At 40.3% G+C, this 19,207-nt stretch overlaps 1 protein-coding gene across 1 annotated transcript in view; it reads left to right on the forward strand.

Moving 5' to 3' along the window:
- Positions 1 to 19,207, forward strand: part of Tenm3 (teneurin transmembrane protein 3) — a 590,659-nt gene that overhangs the window by 538,610 nt on the left and 32,842 nt on the right. Inside the window, exons 19-22 of the mRNA XM_027391059.2 lie at positions 1,220 to 1,469; positions 10,165 to 10,397; positions 11,700 to 11,854; positions 12,632 to 13,506. Of these exons, the coding sequence (XP_027246860.1) occupies positions 1,220 to 1,469; positions 10,165 to 10,397; positions 11,700 to 11,854; positions 12,632 to 13,506 (1,513 nt within the window). The remainder of the gene's footprint in view (positions 1 to 1,219; positions 1,470 to 10,164; positions 10,398 to 11,699; positions 11,855 to 12,631; positions 13,507 to 19,207) is intronic.

The following is a 19,207-nucleotide window of genomic DNA, read 5'->3' on the forward strand; positions in this document are numbered from 1 at the left end:
TATCCCAAAGTGGAGGAAAAATCACGTTTTCAAGTTTCTGTCTGGGCTTTCACAAGCTTATTCTTTTACCAGTCTATCTGTTGAGAAGTACAGTCATTAGCTCTGAGAACTACTTTGAAGCAGAGAACACCCAATAAGTACAATATATACAGCTCTAAACCCAAAGTAGCTATCGGTTTATACAGCTAATAACACGTCGAGGCATGTCACAAAATATGCATAAGATGGGAACAACGTGACAAGCAGATCTGCACACGGTAACATTGAAGTGAACCAAGGTGAAGTCTTGATGCAAATCTAGTTTCTTACTAGCAAAATATTGAATATTCCTTTGGGTTCTCAATGAAGGCCATTATGGAGGAGACTGACGTTTTTATCTTTGTAAAGTTGTTGACATTGTCATGTCTTAAAGCAGAGTTCACTTTGAATAGCAAGCTGGCCTTCGGCATCAGTTTTATTGTGTTTGGTATAGGTAGATAGATTTACATACATACATGTATACATATGTATGTATGTATGTATGAATGTACAGCAGATGAATATGAAGCAAGACCCCTTGACAGTATAGTAGAGTCAAAAATAGGCCTCCATAGGACAGAGTATGGCTCAGTGATACATTGCGTGCTTACTATCGTGAGACCTATAAATAACTTTGTTTCCATAAAGTACTTTTTGTAAACTCACGGAAAATTCATAAGAAACTCACATTCCCAAGGTACACTTTTATTAATCAGGTTAATATGTAATATTTTCCACATTGATTAACAATTAGGCAAACTTCATGGTCCCTACAGAATATTATATAGAGCATGGTTCTCAAACTTGGTTGCACATTAAGATCACCTGGAGAGTTTTTAAAAATCTAAACGCTAAGGCTGCACCCAGACCAATTAAATCAGCGTCTCTGGAGGTAAGGATCAGCCATCAGAATTTTTTTATGGCACTCCAGACTATTCCAGTGTGTAGGCAAGATGGGGGCATCACTGTTGTTGAGAATTTGGGTTTCCAGTGACTTCTCTTAGTCCTTTGCCCCTCTCACTAACCTTTCTATTCATAACAGACAGTATTTTTTTTAAATATAACCTATGTAATTTATCATGTAATACCTTAACGTTTCCGGTTCTAAATCAGAAAGACGCTGCATGATTGTGAGGTTTCTAGGGGACATGTATGCCTTTCATTATTCATTTACATCATAATGAAAATGTGCTTCTTCCAGGTATACTTTATAAAGGAAATGGGGAAAATCAGTTCATCTCCCAGCAGCCTCCAGTGGTCAGTAGCATCATGGGCAATGGTCGGAGGCGCAGCATCTCATGCCCAAGTTGCAATGGCCAAGCTGATGGAAACAAACTGCTGGCACCAGTAGCGCTAGCCTGTGGGATCGATGGCAGTCTATATGTAGGGGATTTCAACTATGTTCGACGGATATTCCCTTCTGGGAACGTAACAAGTGTTTTGGAACTAAGGTATGTCTTTCCTCTATTGGGGGCCTTAATCAAAGACAAACATATACTTCAAAATGAAGTTGGATGTGACATGTTGACTTATTTATTTAAACATGCATCCCCACAGTTTAAAACTTACCCTAGGAAGAGCATAGTGTAAAGTTGTCTGATACGGAAAATGTTTTACTCATTCCAGTGATTTTTTTTTCTGTGAACTAACAGGTAAAAGGATAAAACTTTAATTTCTTTAATTTTCCTCAGACTAAGTCACACACAGCACAGAAATTCATCTTTTATTTCACAGTGGTTGAAATGGAGGCCTAAGATGTTTTCTCTGGCATCAAGATGTGATAGTTAATAAGCAAGAATATTGGATGCTCAGTTGGGTTGACCCAATCATTAGCCATAATTTGAATAGTAAAAACAGCATGTCATTGTCTTGCTTTGTTTTAAGTATGATTATCAACCAATTCTGACAGCGGTTTGATAAGCTTTGCCTTACAACATTTATTGTCAGTGTTCTCTTGGCTTAAATTGGAATTTTCCATACAAGTAATTAAAACCCCAATATTGATCTCATTCTATTTAAGAAGCCTTTTCTAACTCTGCTTTTTTTACCTTTCTTTTATCTGCTTCCACCAAGAAATAAAGATTTTAGACATAGGTAAGCATCCTGCCTAAAGGTGATTGCATATTTTCCAATGTCCTTTTTATGTTTCAATGTGACTCTCAGAAATTGTTTTTTAATACCATCATCTTGAGAGGGAACACAGACTCACAGAACATCTAAGGAATTAAAAGTGCATAATTGGACAATTACATAACTTGCTGCAAAATATATTGTGTGATGGGATTTTAGAAATATTTTCAAGTTGGTTCATCAAAAAAAATCTTGTCATGAAGAATTCTAATGTGCAGTTACTGACTTATGTAACCTAAGCCTTATGAAACAGAACAAAATTTCAAACATAGCAAAGCCTACAGAGGTAGTGTTTGACCAGTATCCAGGATAGATCATGTCTTACTGGCCACAAAGCTAATTCGGTTGGGCAAACTATTTAATAAAATTAATCTGAAAATATTGTACTATGGAAATTTTTTAAGTTATATATCTGACCAATATGAACATACTGCTATGGACCCTCACTGAACTTGGGAAAGATCCCTCCTCTATAACATCCTACAGGTTTATCTCTGCATGTTTTTTCTAATTTTCCTAAATTGGAAGAGCTGTTAGATTCAAGAAGTAGTGTTTTGTTGCCATTACTATGCAGGGAAAGACTTTCTTTAAAGGTGAATATAGAGTACTGCCAGCCCCAAGGTTGCTCGTATCCTATTGACAAGTACACTTGCCTGAAGAAGTTACATACAGTAAGAGCCCTGTTAGAACAGTCTTCTCTAACAGCCTTTCTCTTAATGAAAAAAAATATAAGAAAAGCAAGAAGGCTTAGACATGCCACATCTAGTTGGGCCATCTAATGCGATGATATATTTAAAAGGTAGTGTGATATTTTATGTCAGATATCTTAGATGAATGAGTCAATATATCTCACTGGAGCTGTTGTAGAGATTGACAACTAGCAAAGAGTGGAGTCCTCCTAACATAAATAGTCATTGCAGATCAGAGTACCCAGACATGGTCCCAGAACCCTTCCCTAAGATTCTGTATTGACCTTATACTTTCAACTAATGGCCCAGTCACACGCTAAGATTAACACTAAATCTCCCCAGAACACTGAGCATCCTGTTAGAAGCCCCAACAGAATATCAACACTTCTCTGCTTGTTTTCTTGGTAACTATGGAGAAACGAGGAAAGTCAGACAGGTATGCACAGCAGCCCCATATAAATGCTGCAGGCGATGTAGGAAAGACCATGAAAGCCTACCTTTTAACAAGCTGGCCTATTATATACCAGGCATCGGGCCAGATACTTCTTGCATGTTATTAGTGAGCCACACAGTAATCCCTCAGGTTACATATGAGGTAATGGAGGTTGGAAGACATTACATCTCATCCCAAGATACACAGCTAAGAAACTGTAAACAGAGATTTGAACCCCTCTCGTGGGTATGTGCTTTCCACCGTACAATATATATATATATATATATATAATGTTCCCCATGGCTAGGATTCTATAGGGAGAGTTCCTAGAAATGAAAAAATAAATAAATGAATGAATGAATGAATAAATAAATAAAAGCTAGACTTATTTCACAATCATTTTGCAAGTTATTTACAATTATCCTCTCTTAAAAAAAAATCTCTGGGTTTGGAACTTTGTTGATCTGAGTACTGCAGTAGAGCATGAAGTCAATATATACTAACTCATTGCATTTGGCACTGACACTTACTGTAATCCCTCTGCCCTGGTCCTCTGTCAGCTTTCTCTGTCTGTGTGTCATTCTGACCACATTTGATCCTCTACATTTCCTTTCTGTGCCACCCGGGCATAACTATTTGTGTTGTGTATTGATACGCATGGGTGTTAAAACTAACAGTGTTAAATGGTTAGTCCCCATGTGCCAGACACTTTGATGAATAGTAACCTAAGACTAAGCTCTCAGAAACTCACATACAATAGCAAACCAGCCATTTATGTGACTGACTGACATCTGCAGTATTATTTTTTGACACATCCTGTACACAACTGTCCCATGAAAATGGTTCTTGTAGGAAGAGATAGCAACATAGTAAGGAAGGTTCCAGAAAGTGCTGATATTTGAGCTAGATCTAAAAATAAAATCTGTTTACTCAGAACAGCAAGAAGAATGACATTCATGAGATGAAAACACGATAGAGAGTAAACAAATATACTGGGGTCTAAGACAAAGGAAGCAAGATATCCCAGGAGTAATAATACCCACCCAAATAAAGTGGGGATTTGTGTGGGTAACAAAGACGCAGTTTGAAGCCTGTTATGGTCAGCTTGCTTAGGGCTACCTTAAGATCACTAAAAAAAAAACTACTCAGAGAGTGAGGAACTATTTTAGGGTCAGGAACAAATGGCATGTTCAAAGTGGCCTTTTGGAATATGAACATGCTTGGTAAGATCACTTAGAAAGTTAATACACTCGATCATGAGAGGGAGCATATCTAAAAGAGAAGACTTAACAGTGCAGGAAGTCAGCTGACAGGAAGCCAGCCAGTGGAGGGGCTGTACCTCCTGAGAGGTTGAAGCACCTGGATTGCTGCAAGTTTGCAGCCACTCTGGTCTACAGAGTGGGTAGAAAAATGAAAGGCAAAAATGTACAAGGGTTTTGAGCTCCATTCATCAAACAGATAATGATATTGTCAGTGCAGTTCATGATTTAGTGTGTTCAATAACTATCTAAATTGACCTAATGAAAATCAACATACTTACGCTCTTCGGTGTGTCCCCATTTAGCTTCTTAAAAACTGAAGTGATTTCCAAACCTAGTGTGACAAGCCTGTAATCATAGCTACTCAGGACACTGAGTCAGGATTGCACAGTTCAAGGTCAGCCTGGGTAAGAGCCGAAGACCCTCAAAATAAGGGGATAAGAGGCATGCGTGTAGCTCAGCGGTAGACCCCATGTCCAGCATGTGTAAGGCTCATCTCAATCCTGATCACGAGAAGAAAGACATTTCTTACAGGGAGGAAGGGAAGGAAATGGAATTCCTGTCAGAAACTTCTTCCAGTTTGCTAGCCTGACTTTCATTACAGCCTCACTTTTCTGCGTGGCAGAGCAGTTGTGAGCAAATCAAGGACAGGCAACAGGAAGAAAGGAAGTCACAAAATGTGTCTAATTCTACATATAGGAATGGCATTGTCAATTGTAGATGATTTAATCAATGTAGGCTAACTGCTTCTGCTCCTCTTCCTGTATGGCATACACCATAACTTGTCATTAATTATACTAATGGAAGCCATAATAAAAAAATTGGCCAGGAATGTTAAGAGGCAGTCTTATTATTTAAAGATTCAAATATGACACTATTATGCCAAGTTATTAAGTACTGCCAAAAAATTCTGTAAAATAAAATTCCTTAGTTATATTTAGTTATGCTCAGTCATCATTTACTTTTTTTATTTAACTGGCAACACTGATACGATTGTATAATGGGTTTCTGTTTGATATTATATCTCTCCCCCTCTGATGTTTATTACTTTGCTAACAAACCCCTTAATAGATAGCAAGTTTTAGCTCACCCTTGTTCAAATTCCTTAAGTTCCAAACTAAAACCCTTAAGTTAATTCATTAATACCAGCCAAGGGGCATTTAAACATATAGGACTAAAAATAAAATCAACTTTGTGAATTTTATATTACCAATTAAAGGATCAAAGAAAATCTCTATCACAAGTCTTATGAGATTGAATTAATTAAATTTTTGATATAAAATTATCAAAACTTGAGTCAGCATTTCTTCCTGATTTACTAGAAAGACCATCTCCCAGGTCTCCATTTGAAATCATCTAAACAGTCTTTGGGTTACCAGAAAAGAGGCAGTTTTGCTTTTATACATAAATAGAATTTGTTATGCTTCTTCTAATGCTTTGTGCTGTGAGAGCTGCGGCACAGTTTCCAAGTGAAAAGATAACAAGTGTTAATAGCGTGCATTTTCTGTGCCGTTCTCTGCAAGTGTTTCTCTTGTCTCCGAAGGCTGAATGATGAGAAAGTAAATGAGTGTAACCAGCCCGCACTTGCCCCTGGGTCTGTGTCCAATCGGCAAGACTCTAGGGAAGATGTCTTGATAACTGGCATCTAGGTCATCCTCAATGAGTAAGAATCAAGGTGCAGTATACAGCAGATGTTGGCTGGAGCTCACCTCCTGGCTCTTTGCAGCTGTTAGGCACGGCTGTTATTTTTAAACCCTTCTGAAACAGCAAAATCTCAGCCAATCCCACAGAAATGCTCTGTGTTTCTATTGTTGAACACAGATTTCCCCAAAACACAGCCTTTGTAAATCCCTGTGCCCTGAGGCCAACCACAGATCCGGTCCAGGCATCGTGGCCTCCAATCACACCCTGGATGCGCTTCTCATCTGAAGCCCACTGCCTCTATGTACCAACACACTAGCCCCCTCAGTGACCTTTGGGACAATAGAAAGCAGGTTCTAATGCACCCTGTCAGGGAATTCCTCAGGCTTAAAATTCCATGATCTTTAATCAAACTCCAGTTGTGTATGTGATGTAGAAGTCCTCTGTCACCTGCCTGTCAACTTAAAACTTTCCACACTCACTTTTGTCCTAGTTTTTTGCTTTGTTTTGTCTTGTTTTATTTTGGGAGGTGGGGTGGAGGGTAGTGTCCTTTAATTTTATTTTTAGAATTTCAAATTAGATGTATTCCCATCATTTCAACTCCTTCTGCTTGCCATTCCTGTGTCCCCTCAAATTTGACTTCTTTATTACTGTTATGTGTGCCTGTCTGTGTGTGTGTGTGTGTGTGTGTGTGTGTGTGTGTGTGTGTGTGTGTGTGTGTGTGTGTGTGTGTGTGTCCTATTGAGTCCATATAGTGTGGCTCATATGTGAATGTGTTTAGGGCCAACCACTTTATTGTATAGCAAGCACTTTACCCTCTGGCCGCCCCCTCCAGCCCTGGGGCCAACCACTTAAAATTGGATAGCCTATCAGAGAGCTCATCCCTGAAGAAAACTGATATATTCATTCTCTCTCCCTCTCCATTTCCCCCCTCTCCCTCTGTCTGTCTCTGCCTTCCTCTCCCTCTCTCTCTCTCTCTGTCTCTCTCTGTCTCTCACTCTTGTCTCTCTGTGTGTGTCTCTGTCTCTCTTTCCCATCAACTCTTCATCTAGGACCTTGTAAAATTTCCCCCATCCATGTTGGCATGTCAACTGATGGTACCATTTTTGTCCCATTTTAGCTCTATAGAGATGCTTCCCACCTGTGTGAAGCCAGGGTCCAAGGAGTGGCTGTCCTTTCTTTCACATTGTTCTGGACAGTAGAATTATGTGTGTAATGAGACGTTTCCTTCCTTAGATTTTGTGAAGCTGTGCTGTTGATTTGGAAGTGACTGTGTCTTCAAGACACTGATGCAAACAGTAATCCCAGCACAGCAGACGTAGAGGCAGGTGGACAATGAGTTTGCAGCCAGGCTAGACTACTTGTGAGCTCAAGGCCAGCCTAGGTCATATGATGAGATCTATAACAGGCAGAGTGGTCCTCACCTCTTTCCTATAGGTGTACAAATAACAAGAGAAAAATGTCATAACCAACCAAAAAGCTGTTCACAGTTGTCATATACTCAGGGAGATAGGAAAGACTAGAGAAGTCTCTCCAATGGCACACCTTTTAAATAAACCCAACCTGATTGACCTCATACTTGGTAAATAACTGTGCATAGCTGAAAGGCCAGCTCTCAGACTGTTGGTAGAAATGTGTTCACAACTGTACCATTGCTCTCAAAGGAAAATGGTGTCATCACATTTATCATGGTCACTTGGCTATTTATTACGAATCAGACTTCTGAGATGTTCTTATTCTCTCAATTGATTCTGAGTCCTTCAGAAAACTGTTTATCCTTAAAATCTTCATGTATTCAAGGCCTCTTGGTCTAACCTGACTCTTCTTGCTAAAATATATCAAAGGCTGAAAAGAGACCTAAAGACTGAAAAGGTTAGGACTGTTGTGTGACTGGCCTCACAGCCATAGACCCCTCTTGCACTCCAAAGTCCCCTACTGACTACATGATCGGCTCTGCTCCCCCACCAATGTGAGACACTAGTAGAAACTATGAAGTTATTGTAACAAAAGCCCCTCACATGGAAGTACACACATTCACCACCGACACAAAACATGACATTAGAGTTGGTACTGTAAGACTGCTCGCTATAATGCAAGAAGACCTGGGTTCAAAACTCCGGCACCCACATGAAGGCTGGACACATTTGCACGTGCCTGTAACTCCAGCACTGGAAGCAGAGGCAGGTGCATTCCAGGTCCTCTCTGATCAGCTATTTTAGCTGATTTTACAAACTTAGGATTCAGTGAGAACCTCTATCTCAAAAAATAAGCACAGGGTCCATAGAGGAAGACCAGACATCAACCTTTGGCCTATACACACATATACCACACACACTCACGCACAAAAAATTAAATATAAATTAAAAAGGACATTAAAGATTAAGAATTGTTTCATTATAGTGTAACATAATTAGCATTAAAATTTTGCTATATCATTATAGTTAAAATGTTCATGTTAGGCTTATACTACATTTTTTGGGGAGTGTAATAGAATTAAATCATACCCTCCCTTCCTTTTCACCTCCAAATTCCTATGAATTCACCCTTTGCTCTCTTTCAAATCCATGGCCTCTTTTTCTTAATTGTTGTTGTTGTTTTTGGTGGTGGTGAGTGTGTGTGTGTGTGTGTGTGTGTGTGTGTGTGTGTGTGTGTGTATGTGTGTGTAAGACTGTTGATCCTGATCTCAGGATTCCTGTTTCCTTGAGTTCTTTATGTAGGGCTGAGGCTTCATGAGCCTTCCCCCTTCTATGTCAGCATGTCATCCTTGTGCAGGTCATGTTTAGGCGGCCATGGTGATTCATGTGTGTAGCATATCTAACATTTCTAGGAGACGCAATCTCACAGATGTTCACTAAACAAACATATGACTTTTAATGTATTTGATCATAAAGAGATGGAAGGAATAGAGAAGTGGGGTGAGGGGGGGGAAAGGAGAATATAAAGCCAAGTATGTCATCAAAAGACACATTATTTAATGGATTCTGTCTTTGCCATCTTCATTGAAACAAATCACTTAAACTACTTTTGCCTTTTCCAGAAGACTATATTTGCACATGGTCTAAAAGTCATACTCCTAGGAAAGTAGTGTTCAGAGATTGCCTTCCACATTTAAATAGATAATCTCATTTTACCCCCATAGTTCTGAACAGACATTGTCCCAGTACCATCTGCTTTTCTAGACTTCTATAGAGCAACTACCAATGAACATAATGCTACATTCTTGGGCAGGAGGATATTGTTTGTGAGATTCTATAGCAAAAGCAAAGCGATGATTCCTGACAGTAATGAAGACATTGGTCATGTGTTAAGTCCATGGAGAATGTGCTGGAGAGGTCTTTCCACAGAATAAACTTCATCTGTCTGCCGGGGCAAACATAAATAAATAAATAAATAAATAAATAAATAAATAAATAAACAAACAGAGAACTTGCTAGTTTATTTTAGGCTAGAGCATATTGCCTCTAAGGGTAATTATTTTTAAGAATGACTGTTGATGGGGACTGGAGAGATGGCTCCACAATTAAGAGCACGCCTTGTTCTTCCAGAGGACCCATGTTTGATTCCTCACCCTCATGGAAGCTCCAAAGGCCCAAACTCCAGCTCCAGGGGATCTGATGCCCTCTCCTGGCGACCATTGTCACCAGCATGCACACGTACAGGCATATACAGGCAAAACATCCATACATGCAAAATGTGAAAAAAAAATAAAAATAAAATAATAAAATAAAGAATAATGACTGACAAGTGGTTAAGTCCTCAACACCAAACCAGAAAGAAAAATATCACAGTCTTAAAAATATCTCATCTCAGAGACTTGGTACCTTGGATCACAGTCCCTTAAGCCATTATCACTTAGCCTGTTCTTTGCCCAGCCTTTGACAGTGTGTTGCAGCTTATAAGCACTTTCTCCTGATGTGTTTTATTTCACTTTTCATTTCCCTCTGTGTGTGAGGATTAGCTCTCTCCTAATATTCCCATGTGAATCTTTCTACAGTAGCAACCCGGCTCACAGGTACTACCTGGCTACGGATCCTGTCACAGGAGATTTGTACGTTTCTGATACCAACACCCGCAGGATTTATCGCCCCAAATCACTCACAGGAGCAAAAGACTTGACTAAAAATGCTGAAGTGGTTGCGGGGACCGGGGAACAATGCCTTCCTTTTGACGAAGCCAGGTGTGGGGATGGAGGGAAGGCTGTGGAAGCAACTCTCATGAGTCCCAAAGGTACAGGCAATTATCAATTTAAGCTTTTTGTTTGACTTTATTTTCTTAATAAAGGTAGAAAATTCCATCTGATTTATGATTGTGTTTAATGCTGATAAACATTATTGTTTTATCTTCAACTATGTATCTGGAAAGCTGTTAGCACATCTACTGTCAGGAAACAGCTAGATGCCAAGTTGATTTTTACAGTAGATACAAGGTTCTTGACTTTTTAAAAACAAAAGTCATCATACTGGGGTTTTTTCCCCAACTTTTCCAAGACTGAAGCCACCACTCTATATTATTCGGGTCATGTCCTATTAAACTTCAGATTCCTTCATTGTCCTGGAATTTCCTTGTCATGAATGAGTCCCAGGCCTCTTTAAAAGCATCACTAAGCAACCCTATTAGCTCTCACCCACTTCAGAGCTGTTCAACTTTTGTCTCTATGCCATGGGAAAATCTGCTGGCTATGAGGAATTTGGGGAGGTAACGGGCTAAAATTCTATGTGATAAAAGCTTTTAAGGAGTCAAGATTGACTCCTTACTCAAGCTTTCTGCCATCCATTACAATGGGTTTGGGTTTGGAAACTTTTTTTTTTATTTTCATTATAACTAGTGAGATTCTGTGAGCAAGGGCTGGAAAAAAATATTTGCTGTACTGAATTATTCATAATGGCAAATTTCATTGTAACAAGGTCAGCTAAATACTAACCTCTACTCAGATCTGCCTTTGTTGGAAGAATGTCGTGACCATAAGTCGGCTCTAACAGAATCTGAGCCTGTCTCTATAATGTATGGCCTACATTGGAGCTATAAATGTTATTTTGTGTTGGAAGCATACAAGTACTGTGCCTAAGTGGTTCATACATGGGAGAGAGATTCTTAGAGATTTGGGTTCTTTGTTGTGTTTCTCTATTTACATAAATGTACTTGAACTGTAAATGCCTGTGCGTGACTTTTTTTTTTTTTCCTTTTCTTAAGATTTTACAATCAGCAATCTTTTTTGGTTGGTTGTTTGGTTTTTAGTTTTGGGGTTTGGGGTTTTTGGAGACAAGGTTTCTCTCTGTAGCTCTGGCTGTCCTGGAACTCACTCTGTAGGCCAGGCTGGCCTCAAACTCAGATCCACCTGCCTCTGCCTCCCAAGTGCTAGGATTAAAGGCGTGTGCTGCCATGCCAGGCTTTACAATCTGCAGTCTTACCTGCTACCTACCACCCACTTTATGCCAAGGCTAAGTTTTGAATTTGTCATTGGGCCTAAGGATTCAATAAAAATTCATCATTTTATCTTAAAATGGTAACACTTACTTCTCTTGGATAAAGGAATGGCGATTGATAAGAACGGACTGATCTACTTTGTTGATGGAACCATGATCAGAAAGGTTGATCAAAATGGAATCATATCAACTCTCTTGGGGTCCAATGACCTGACGTCAGCCAGACCTTTAACCTGTGACACCAGCATGCACATCAGCCAGGTACCGTAGATAGTAAGCCAAGCTGTTCATCTTGCTTCCGAGTGATTTCCATGTCAGTAACTGGTGATGGCACCATGTTAAATTGCATCTGTCAGGCGTGGCAGTGGTTACGATACAACTGTTCTGTTTAAGTGTGCATCAGGAGCTACTAAAAGTTATATTCTTGTGTAATTCTGCATTTGATGAATTAGGTGAAATACAGCACAATTATCGCTAAGAAATGCTAAGCGTGTGTAATAAAATTCCACTAAAGTAACAGCATGCCGACACTCCAAAAAGAACAAAACAGCTTAAGTCCCTAATCTTTTGATTGCATAGGCTCCTTGAGCACAAGAAAAAAACACACTCCGATTAGTCCCAAGGGGCTTATATTTAGAATTAGGAACTTAACTATTGGCCTGATTGAAAACACAATAGAATACTAATGTATTCATAACCTAGGAAGCCCTGGCATTTGGCTGTTATTACTACTACAAGGAGCACATGTGTTCATACCTCAGCGATATCTGTTGACTCACTTCGTAGCAGTTCATTTTCTGTTTGGCTGTAACCAGCAAATCTTTGCATGCACTGCATTTTTAAATAAGATGTTATTTCCTACATCCATCTCCACTCAAAAATTATAGCTTTGTTTTACCACCATTATGAGGGGGGCAGATTTTTTAAAAACAGTTTATCAAATTAAGGTTAATTTCCCTGAATGGTCTAATTTACTCTTCTAGCAAATTAACTGCACTGTAGTAACTGACTAACCAGGTCATTTCTTTCTTTATTAAGGTACGTCTGGAATGGCCTACTGACCTTGCCATTAACCCCATGGACAACTCCATTTATGTCCTGGATAATAATGTAGTTTTACAGATCACTGAAAACCGTCAAGTTCGCATCGCTGCTGGACGGCCCATGCATTGCCAGGTCCCTGGAGTGGAATACCCAGTGGGGAAGCATGCAGTGCAGACCACACTGGAGTCAGCTACTGCCATTGCTGTGTCCTATAGTGGGGTCCTTTACATTACCGAAACTGATGAAAAGAAAATTAACCGAATAAGGCAGGTCACAACAGATGGAGAAATCTCCTTAGTGGCTGGAATACCTTCAGAGTGTGACTGTAAAAATGATGCCAACTGTGACTGCTATCAGAGTGGAGATGGCTATGCCAAAGACGCCAAACTGAATGCACCGTCCTCCCTAGCTGCCTCTCCAGATGGTACGCTGTATATTGCAGATCTGGGAAATATTCGGATCCGGGCCGTGTCAAAGAATAAGCCTTTACTTAACTCTATGAACTTTTATGAAGTTGCCTCTCCAACTGATCAAGAACTCTATATCTTTGACATCAATGGCACTCACCAGTACACTGTGAGCTTAGTCACAGGTGACTACCTGTATAATTTTAGCTACAGCAACGACAACGATATCACTGCTGTAACAGACAGCAATGGCAATACACTTCGAATAAGAAGGGATCCGAATAGGATGCCAGTCCGGGTGGTGTCTCCGGATAACCAAGTGATATGGCTAACCATAGGCACCAATGGATGTCTAAAAAGCATGACTGCTCAAGGACTAGAACTAGTTTTGTTTACTTACCACGGCAACAGTGGACTTTTAGCCACCAAAAGTGATGAAACTGGATGGACAACATTTTTTGAGTAAGTATAAGAAAATTTTACTCTAGCTATAAAATGCTGATAACATAATAGAGTCTATAATAATACATGCTTAAGTTCTGAAGGATACTGTATTACTGAGGTTCTAAAGTTTCTATAATTTTTTATCTCTTTTTTAAAAAATACAAAATTATGAAAATTGGATGCAGAACCTTAGAATAGATCCATACATGTGAAAGTCCTCAGAGATTACATTTCATTTGGCTCTACGGTAAATTTACCTCTCCTTAGGAACTGACATTTTGCTCCTAGTACACTTAGCAGATTAGTGACAAACCTTTCAAAGAACAACCTTAGCTTTAGTTTTAGTCCTAAACCCTCTGGGTTTGGATTTGCCTGGTTGATAAAGCCGACTGTGGTGGGAGCTTTCATCGAAGAACTTGGAAAATCGTTCACAATGAACTTGGCTGGTTACCTCAGTACCTCGAGTGTTATTCCTATCAAATAGAGGGCTTAGCTTTTCACCGTCAGTTATTGGAGAAGATAAACCACACTTTAAAGGACTTTACCACCAAATGCAAATCAGGACGTTGGCTGCTGTTGGAAAGCATATGAGGTTAGGAGGCTTCTGAAGCCAGGGCATTTGTGTGGAGAAGTGGCCCAGGTGATATGCTCTCCGGGCACATTTTGTGAGGTCAGTGAGAGAGAAATGAAAATTAGCTGTTGTATATTTTATGGTGTGTGTACTTTACAGTGAGCGCCTGTGTAAAATCATTTCCGATTGCTTGTTCACTTGACAAACATCACACAAGCTACCAAGGGGAAATTAGGTGCACCAAGATGACATGTTGACAAATGCAAACTAATCCTTAGGATAGATATTTTGAGTCCTTTCGTGTCATTTCTCACAGAGATAGGCTGAAGCAGAAGGATTCTTCTCCAAGAGCACATCTCTAAAATATCAGTAAATTTTAGAAAAAGTCATTCAGTACACAAATATTTTCTGTACAACTTCTCTGGAACGGATAGCACACAGAACACTTAGTGCCCCTGTAGTTCGAATGGCTTTCCTTTTTTGACAGGTTCCCTTTTAATAAAATGAACGTTCCCCCAGCAGCATGATTTTGTCAGAGGAACAAACCTTTACAATTGAATTACATTAAAATTCTGTACTTAGCATTCCTTTCCCTCATTTCAGGATCGCAATAGGAAAGGAATAAATTGGGAGTTAATGGAAGGCGCTTCCTTTGCAGCGCTTTCAAAGTGATAGCAGGCTGTGTTGCCAAAGAGGGAGAAGGCACAGAGAGAAAGTGCAGCCATCAGATAGGCCGAGGCAGGAGAGCAGTCCTCATTAGGAGATCTTCAGCAATGGTGGTGCCTCCGGTAGGGTTCCGCTTTAGTTGAAAGCAGGGAGAGAAAAGAGAGGCTAAGTTTCCGGTACCATCTTAAGACTCGAGCTCTGCTCTGTGGGCCATTTTTGAACATGTCCTTGTTCAGTCCAGAAACTGACACTGCACAGTTCTCTATGTGGTGACTACCAACTGACAAACTGGAAGCCAACAGAATGGTTTACTGAGGACCCCCAAATTCACTCAAGCCTGGGAAATCAGAGAAACAGGCTCACTCTATCAGTGGGGTAGATGTGGTACCATTTAAACGTGTTTGGATGTTTTTTTAGAGAAATGATAATGACACAAAAATTATATACTCCTCTATAATATATGATATATAATATATATATATAATATATATATATATATGCACACACACGCACAAGCACTGTCAGGAATCGAGGGGTTGATTGGCAAATCAGTCTTGTGAATATAATGGAAAAGCATTGTTCTTGGAAGTCTCAGTTGTGTGTTCACCACTACAGGCTCATCACATGTCACATTTGTGTAGCCATTAGAAGGTGCAGCTAAGAGAAATGACAGCAAAGGTAACTATTTGCAAAACCATTTAACACACATACAAAGTCTCTTGGGTATATTTTAAGAGGTTATTAGACCAAACAGTATATGCAAATTACTTTTCTAATAAAATTAACAGAAGTATTCATTTAAAAAAAAAAACAGTAACACATGTGTATAATCCCAGCACTTGGGAGGATGAGACAGGCTGTGGACCAAGAGTCTGAGGCCAGCCTGGATAACACAGTGGGTTAAAAGCCAGAATGAACTATATAGGCAAACCTCATCTCAATGTTTTAATTTTTTAAAAGTTATGTATTGTTTATTTTCCTCTACATATTTTCAGCAAAAATATAATTCTAAAAGTTGCCAAGAATCATGTATGCTGTTTGAAAAGGTACTGAAAAGTAGAACAACTAGCCTAAGGAATTCAGAACTGCCAGGTCTGAGTGAGATGGTTTTTATTGTTGTTATTCTGTGTGTGCTGGTGAAAGGGGCCACTTCTTCCAAGGGTCAGAACCTCTAAAGCCCCCGTTCTGAGGCTCGGGCACACAAAGCAGAGGGCTTGTCCTCTTGGGGGCAAGACCCATTCTCATAGACCATCACGTTTGTCTGTGATCCTTGAAGGTGAGAAATGGGCAAAACTAGCCCCTACTTCCGCTCCCAGTAGCCTTGACCACAATGTCTGCTTACTGTATCCTGACCTTCGTAAATGATTGCTGTGAGTGACCTCGTGTGTAGGATGGGACCTCTGAGTCCCTGCAATTCGTTTTCAGACTTCTGGGACCTTTCTCAGCCCATCTCTAGGCTGTCATGGCCAAGCCACTGGAGGAACCATATGCTCTGTCCCCTCTGATCCAACCAGGGAAACAAGCATGCACTCTTTATGAATTACCCAGTTAGGAATGGTTGAAACCCAGCTGTGTCCATCGCTGACTCCGACATTGACCTTGGCTATCTGCTAGCTGTTAGTCACTTAGCCAGTATTAACCACCCTCCAACCTTGCAGGAGCCTCAAGTGCTGTTCATCATGCTAAACTCTCTCGTTCCTCTCATCTACGTGATTGGCTGGTGGCTTTTCCTTGGCAGGGTTAGCGCTATCCCAGCCAAGGTGGAGCTAAAGTCTCTTACTGTTGCATCACATTTAGCTGCTTGTCTGTAGCATAGTCTGGGATGTCCTCTTCTTGTTAGCAGCCATCCTTACTTACCATTTAGTCTGTCACAGTTAGCCACGTTGGGAGCAAGGATATATGAAAGAACAATAGTGCCTGTCCTACATGCGTTCCTCAAGGGACTCAGGGAGCCAGCCAGCCTGCAATTACTAGCCCAGATCCAGTGTCCCTCCTCATCTTTCTAGCTTGCTACTGGTTTCTTACTCATCTTCCTTGTTGTCTCAGTCTTGGCCATGTTAACCCTTCATCTTCCTCCTGACACCAGCCTGTGTTCCAACTGTAAATACATATGATCTACTAGGCAGTTTTCATCCCAGACCCTTTCCCCTTGCTGCCTACAAAGAGCTGGCTGCTTGGGCCCCCCTGTGATTTTGTAGTTTAGGTGAACTGATGTCCTGGTAATATTCAGTCTCATGTTTTTATAGTCCTGTGTGTCTAATTCAGACACAGAAGGACACGTGAGAAGTTTGTAAATAAGGGATTTGATGACTTTGACGGTGGTCAGGGTTTTAACAAAACCACAAGGAGATTTTAACAGGACAAAAAAATCATCCCTAACTGAGAAACACCTGTTTTCTGTGACTTTCACCACACCAGTCCTTTAAGCCGGTACATGGTCTGTAATCATATTTTGGCATACATACCTTATGTAAGAAACAGCAGTTTTCAGTCCAAATCCCCACTTGTTTATGGCCAGATTCTCAGCTAGCCTGGTATGTGAACGGGTTTGAAATTAAAGCTTTTATCAAGTAGAAACAGATGGAAGACCTGGAATCAATCAATTTGCCTACTGTAAAAACATGGTTACCATAGTTCCCGCCAAAGACATTTTAAAGGAGAACAAGTTCAAATTACTTACCTTGAGTGTTTTCGTTTTATCATCTTTTTTGTTGGTGGTACAAACTTTAGTCTTCCATTAGCATTTTTGCAATACTGGTGTGAGTACAAATAAAATGGGAAAATATTTTTTTTTGTAATGCAAGCTGTTGTCTCCATGGCTCCCACAACTCATGGAATGTTGCTATGCACACACGGCCCTCCTCGTAGCTTTTCGTTGAAGAAAGATTGGAGGCAGATGTCTATGATGTAGTCGGGTGAATATTGCATTTGTTGAGCAGAGTCTAATGAAACCTATTGCTGGCTCTCCCCAAAGCTCCTTTTGAAATAAAACACTATATAAATGATCTTTTGCTTTCTGGGATAGTTCAAACCCCTGCACCAATACGGAAAATGTCAATATTTCCCATTTTTCTTGTCCATCTTTTGATGATTATCAATAGTAATTGTTCTCCTTTTCTCCTTTTCTTCATAAAATAAGAACTTCTTCAGTTGATCTTGTTGTTCAAATAATTGAATGAGAAAACTAAAGACTTCATGTTGATATCATTTTATTCTGAAATACTGCTTTTAAGGATCTAGGGCAGCAAGAACTGTGTATATAGCCGGTTGTGGTGACATACCATCATAATCCCATTGATCAGGAGGCAGAGGTAGGAGAATTAGGAGTCTGAGGTACACCATCAAAAGTTCAAGAGAAGTACATAGTAAGGCCCTGTCTCCCAAATGCGAGGGTTAGGGATAAACTGGTTCAAAGATTGCTTGCCAAACAATGATAGGCTGTGGAATCCTTGTCTGCATAACAGAAAGCAATTGAAAATTGAAAAGAAAGCTCTCCTCCAACTGAGCAGATGCCCAAAGGAACGAAGGCCAAGTGGAAGAAAGTGGTTCCTCCCCTACCATTGTGAAGAGACAGGAAGCCAAAAGTTAGGAATCTTCTGTTAGAGAAAAGGCCTAGGGAGGGCTGGAAAGTTGGCTCAGAGGTTAAGAGCACTGGCTGCTCCTCCAGAGGTCCAGAGTTCAATTCTCAGCAACCACATGGTGGCTCACAACCACCTATAATCAGATCTGGTACCCTCTTTGGGCATGCAGGCAGAACACATACACAATAAATAAATCATTAAAAAAAAAAAGGGCCTAGGGACTTTGGCACTGAACAGGACATCCAACCCAGAAGAGAGCTTTGTCAAATGTCCCTGATACATCAAGCTTCAGCAGCAAAGGCCATCTTCTAGAAGCGACTAAAAGCACCTCCTGCCAATAACCAAGGCCTGGGCCAGCAAAACAGCTACTCAGCACCTTAAGCTTGCCCACAGCTACAGGCCACAGACAAAGCAAGTGAAGAAGCAAGGCTACTGGCGGGTGTTGAGAAGAAGGCTGCTGGATAAGGGCACGTCCCCACTAAGAAACCTCCCGTCTGGGGTTGGAGAGATAGTTCAGAGGTTAAGAGCACTGGCTGGGCTGCTCTTCCAGAGGTCCTGAGTTCAATTCCAGCAACCACATGGTAGCTCAAACCATCTATAATGAGATCTGGCACCAGAATATATATATCTTTAAAAAGGAAGGAAGGAAGGAAGAGAGAGAGAGAGAGAGAGAGAGAGAGAGAGAGAGAGAGAGAGAGAGAGAGAGAAACCTCCTGTCCTTTAACCAGAGTCAATACAGTCACTACCTCCATGGAGAACAAGAAGGCTCAGCAGGGGTGATAGCCCACAACACAGACCCCATTGAGCAATTGTTCTTCCTTCTTTTTTTTTTTAAGAAGCTGTTTGTCATTCTTTGTTTTAGAGATTACAACACATACAAGTGAATTTTTTCAAAATACAA

The sequence above is a fragment of the Cricetulus griseus genome, assembly GCF_003668045.3.
Source record: "Cricetulus griseus strain 17A/GY chromosome 1 unlocalized genomic scaffold, alternate assembly CriGri-PICRH-1.0 chr1_1, whole genome shotgun sequence".
Classification (NCBI taxonomy): Eukaryota; Metazoa; Chordata; class Mammalia; order Rodentia; family Cricetidae; genus Cricetulus; species Cricetulus griseus.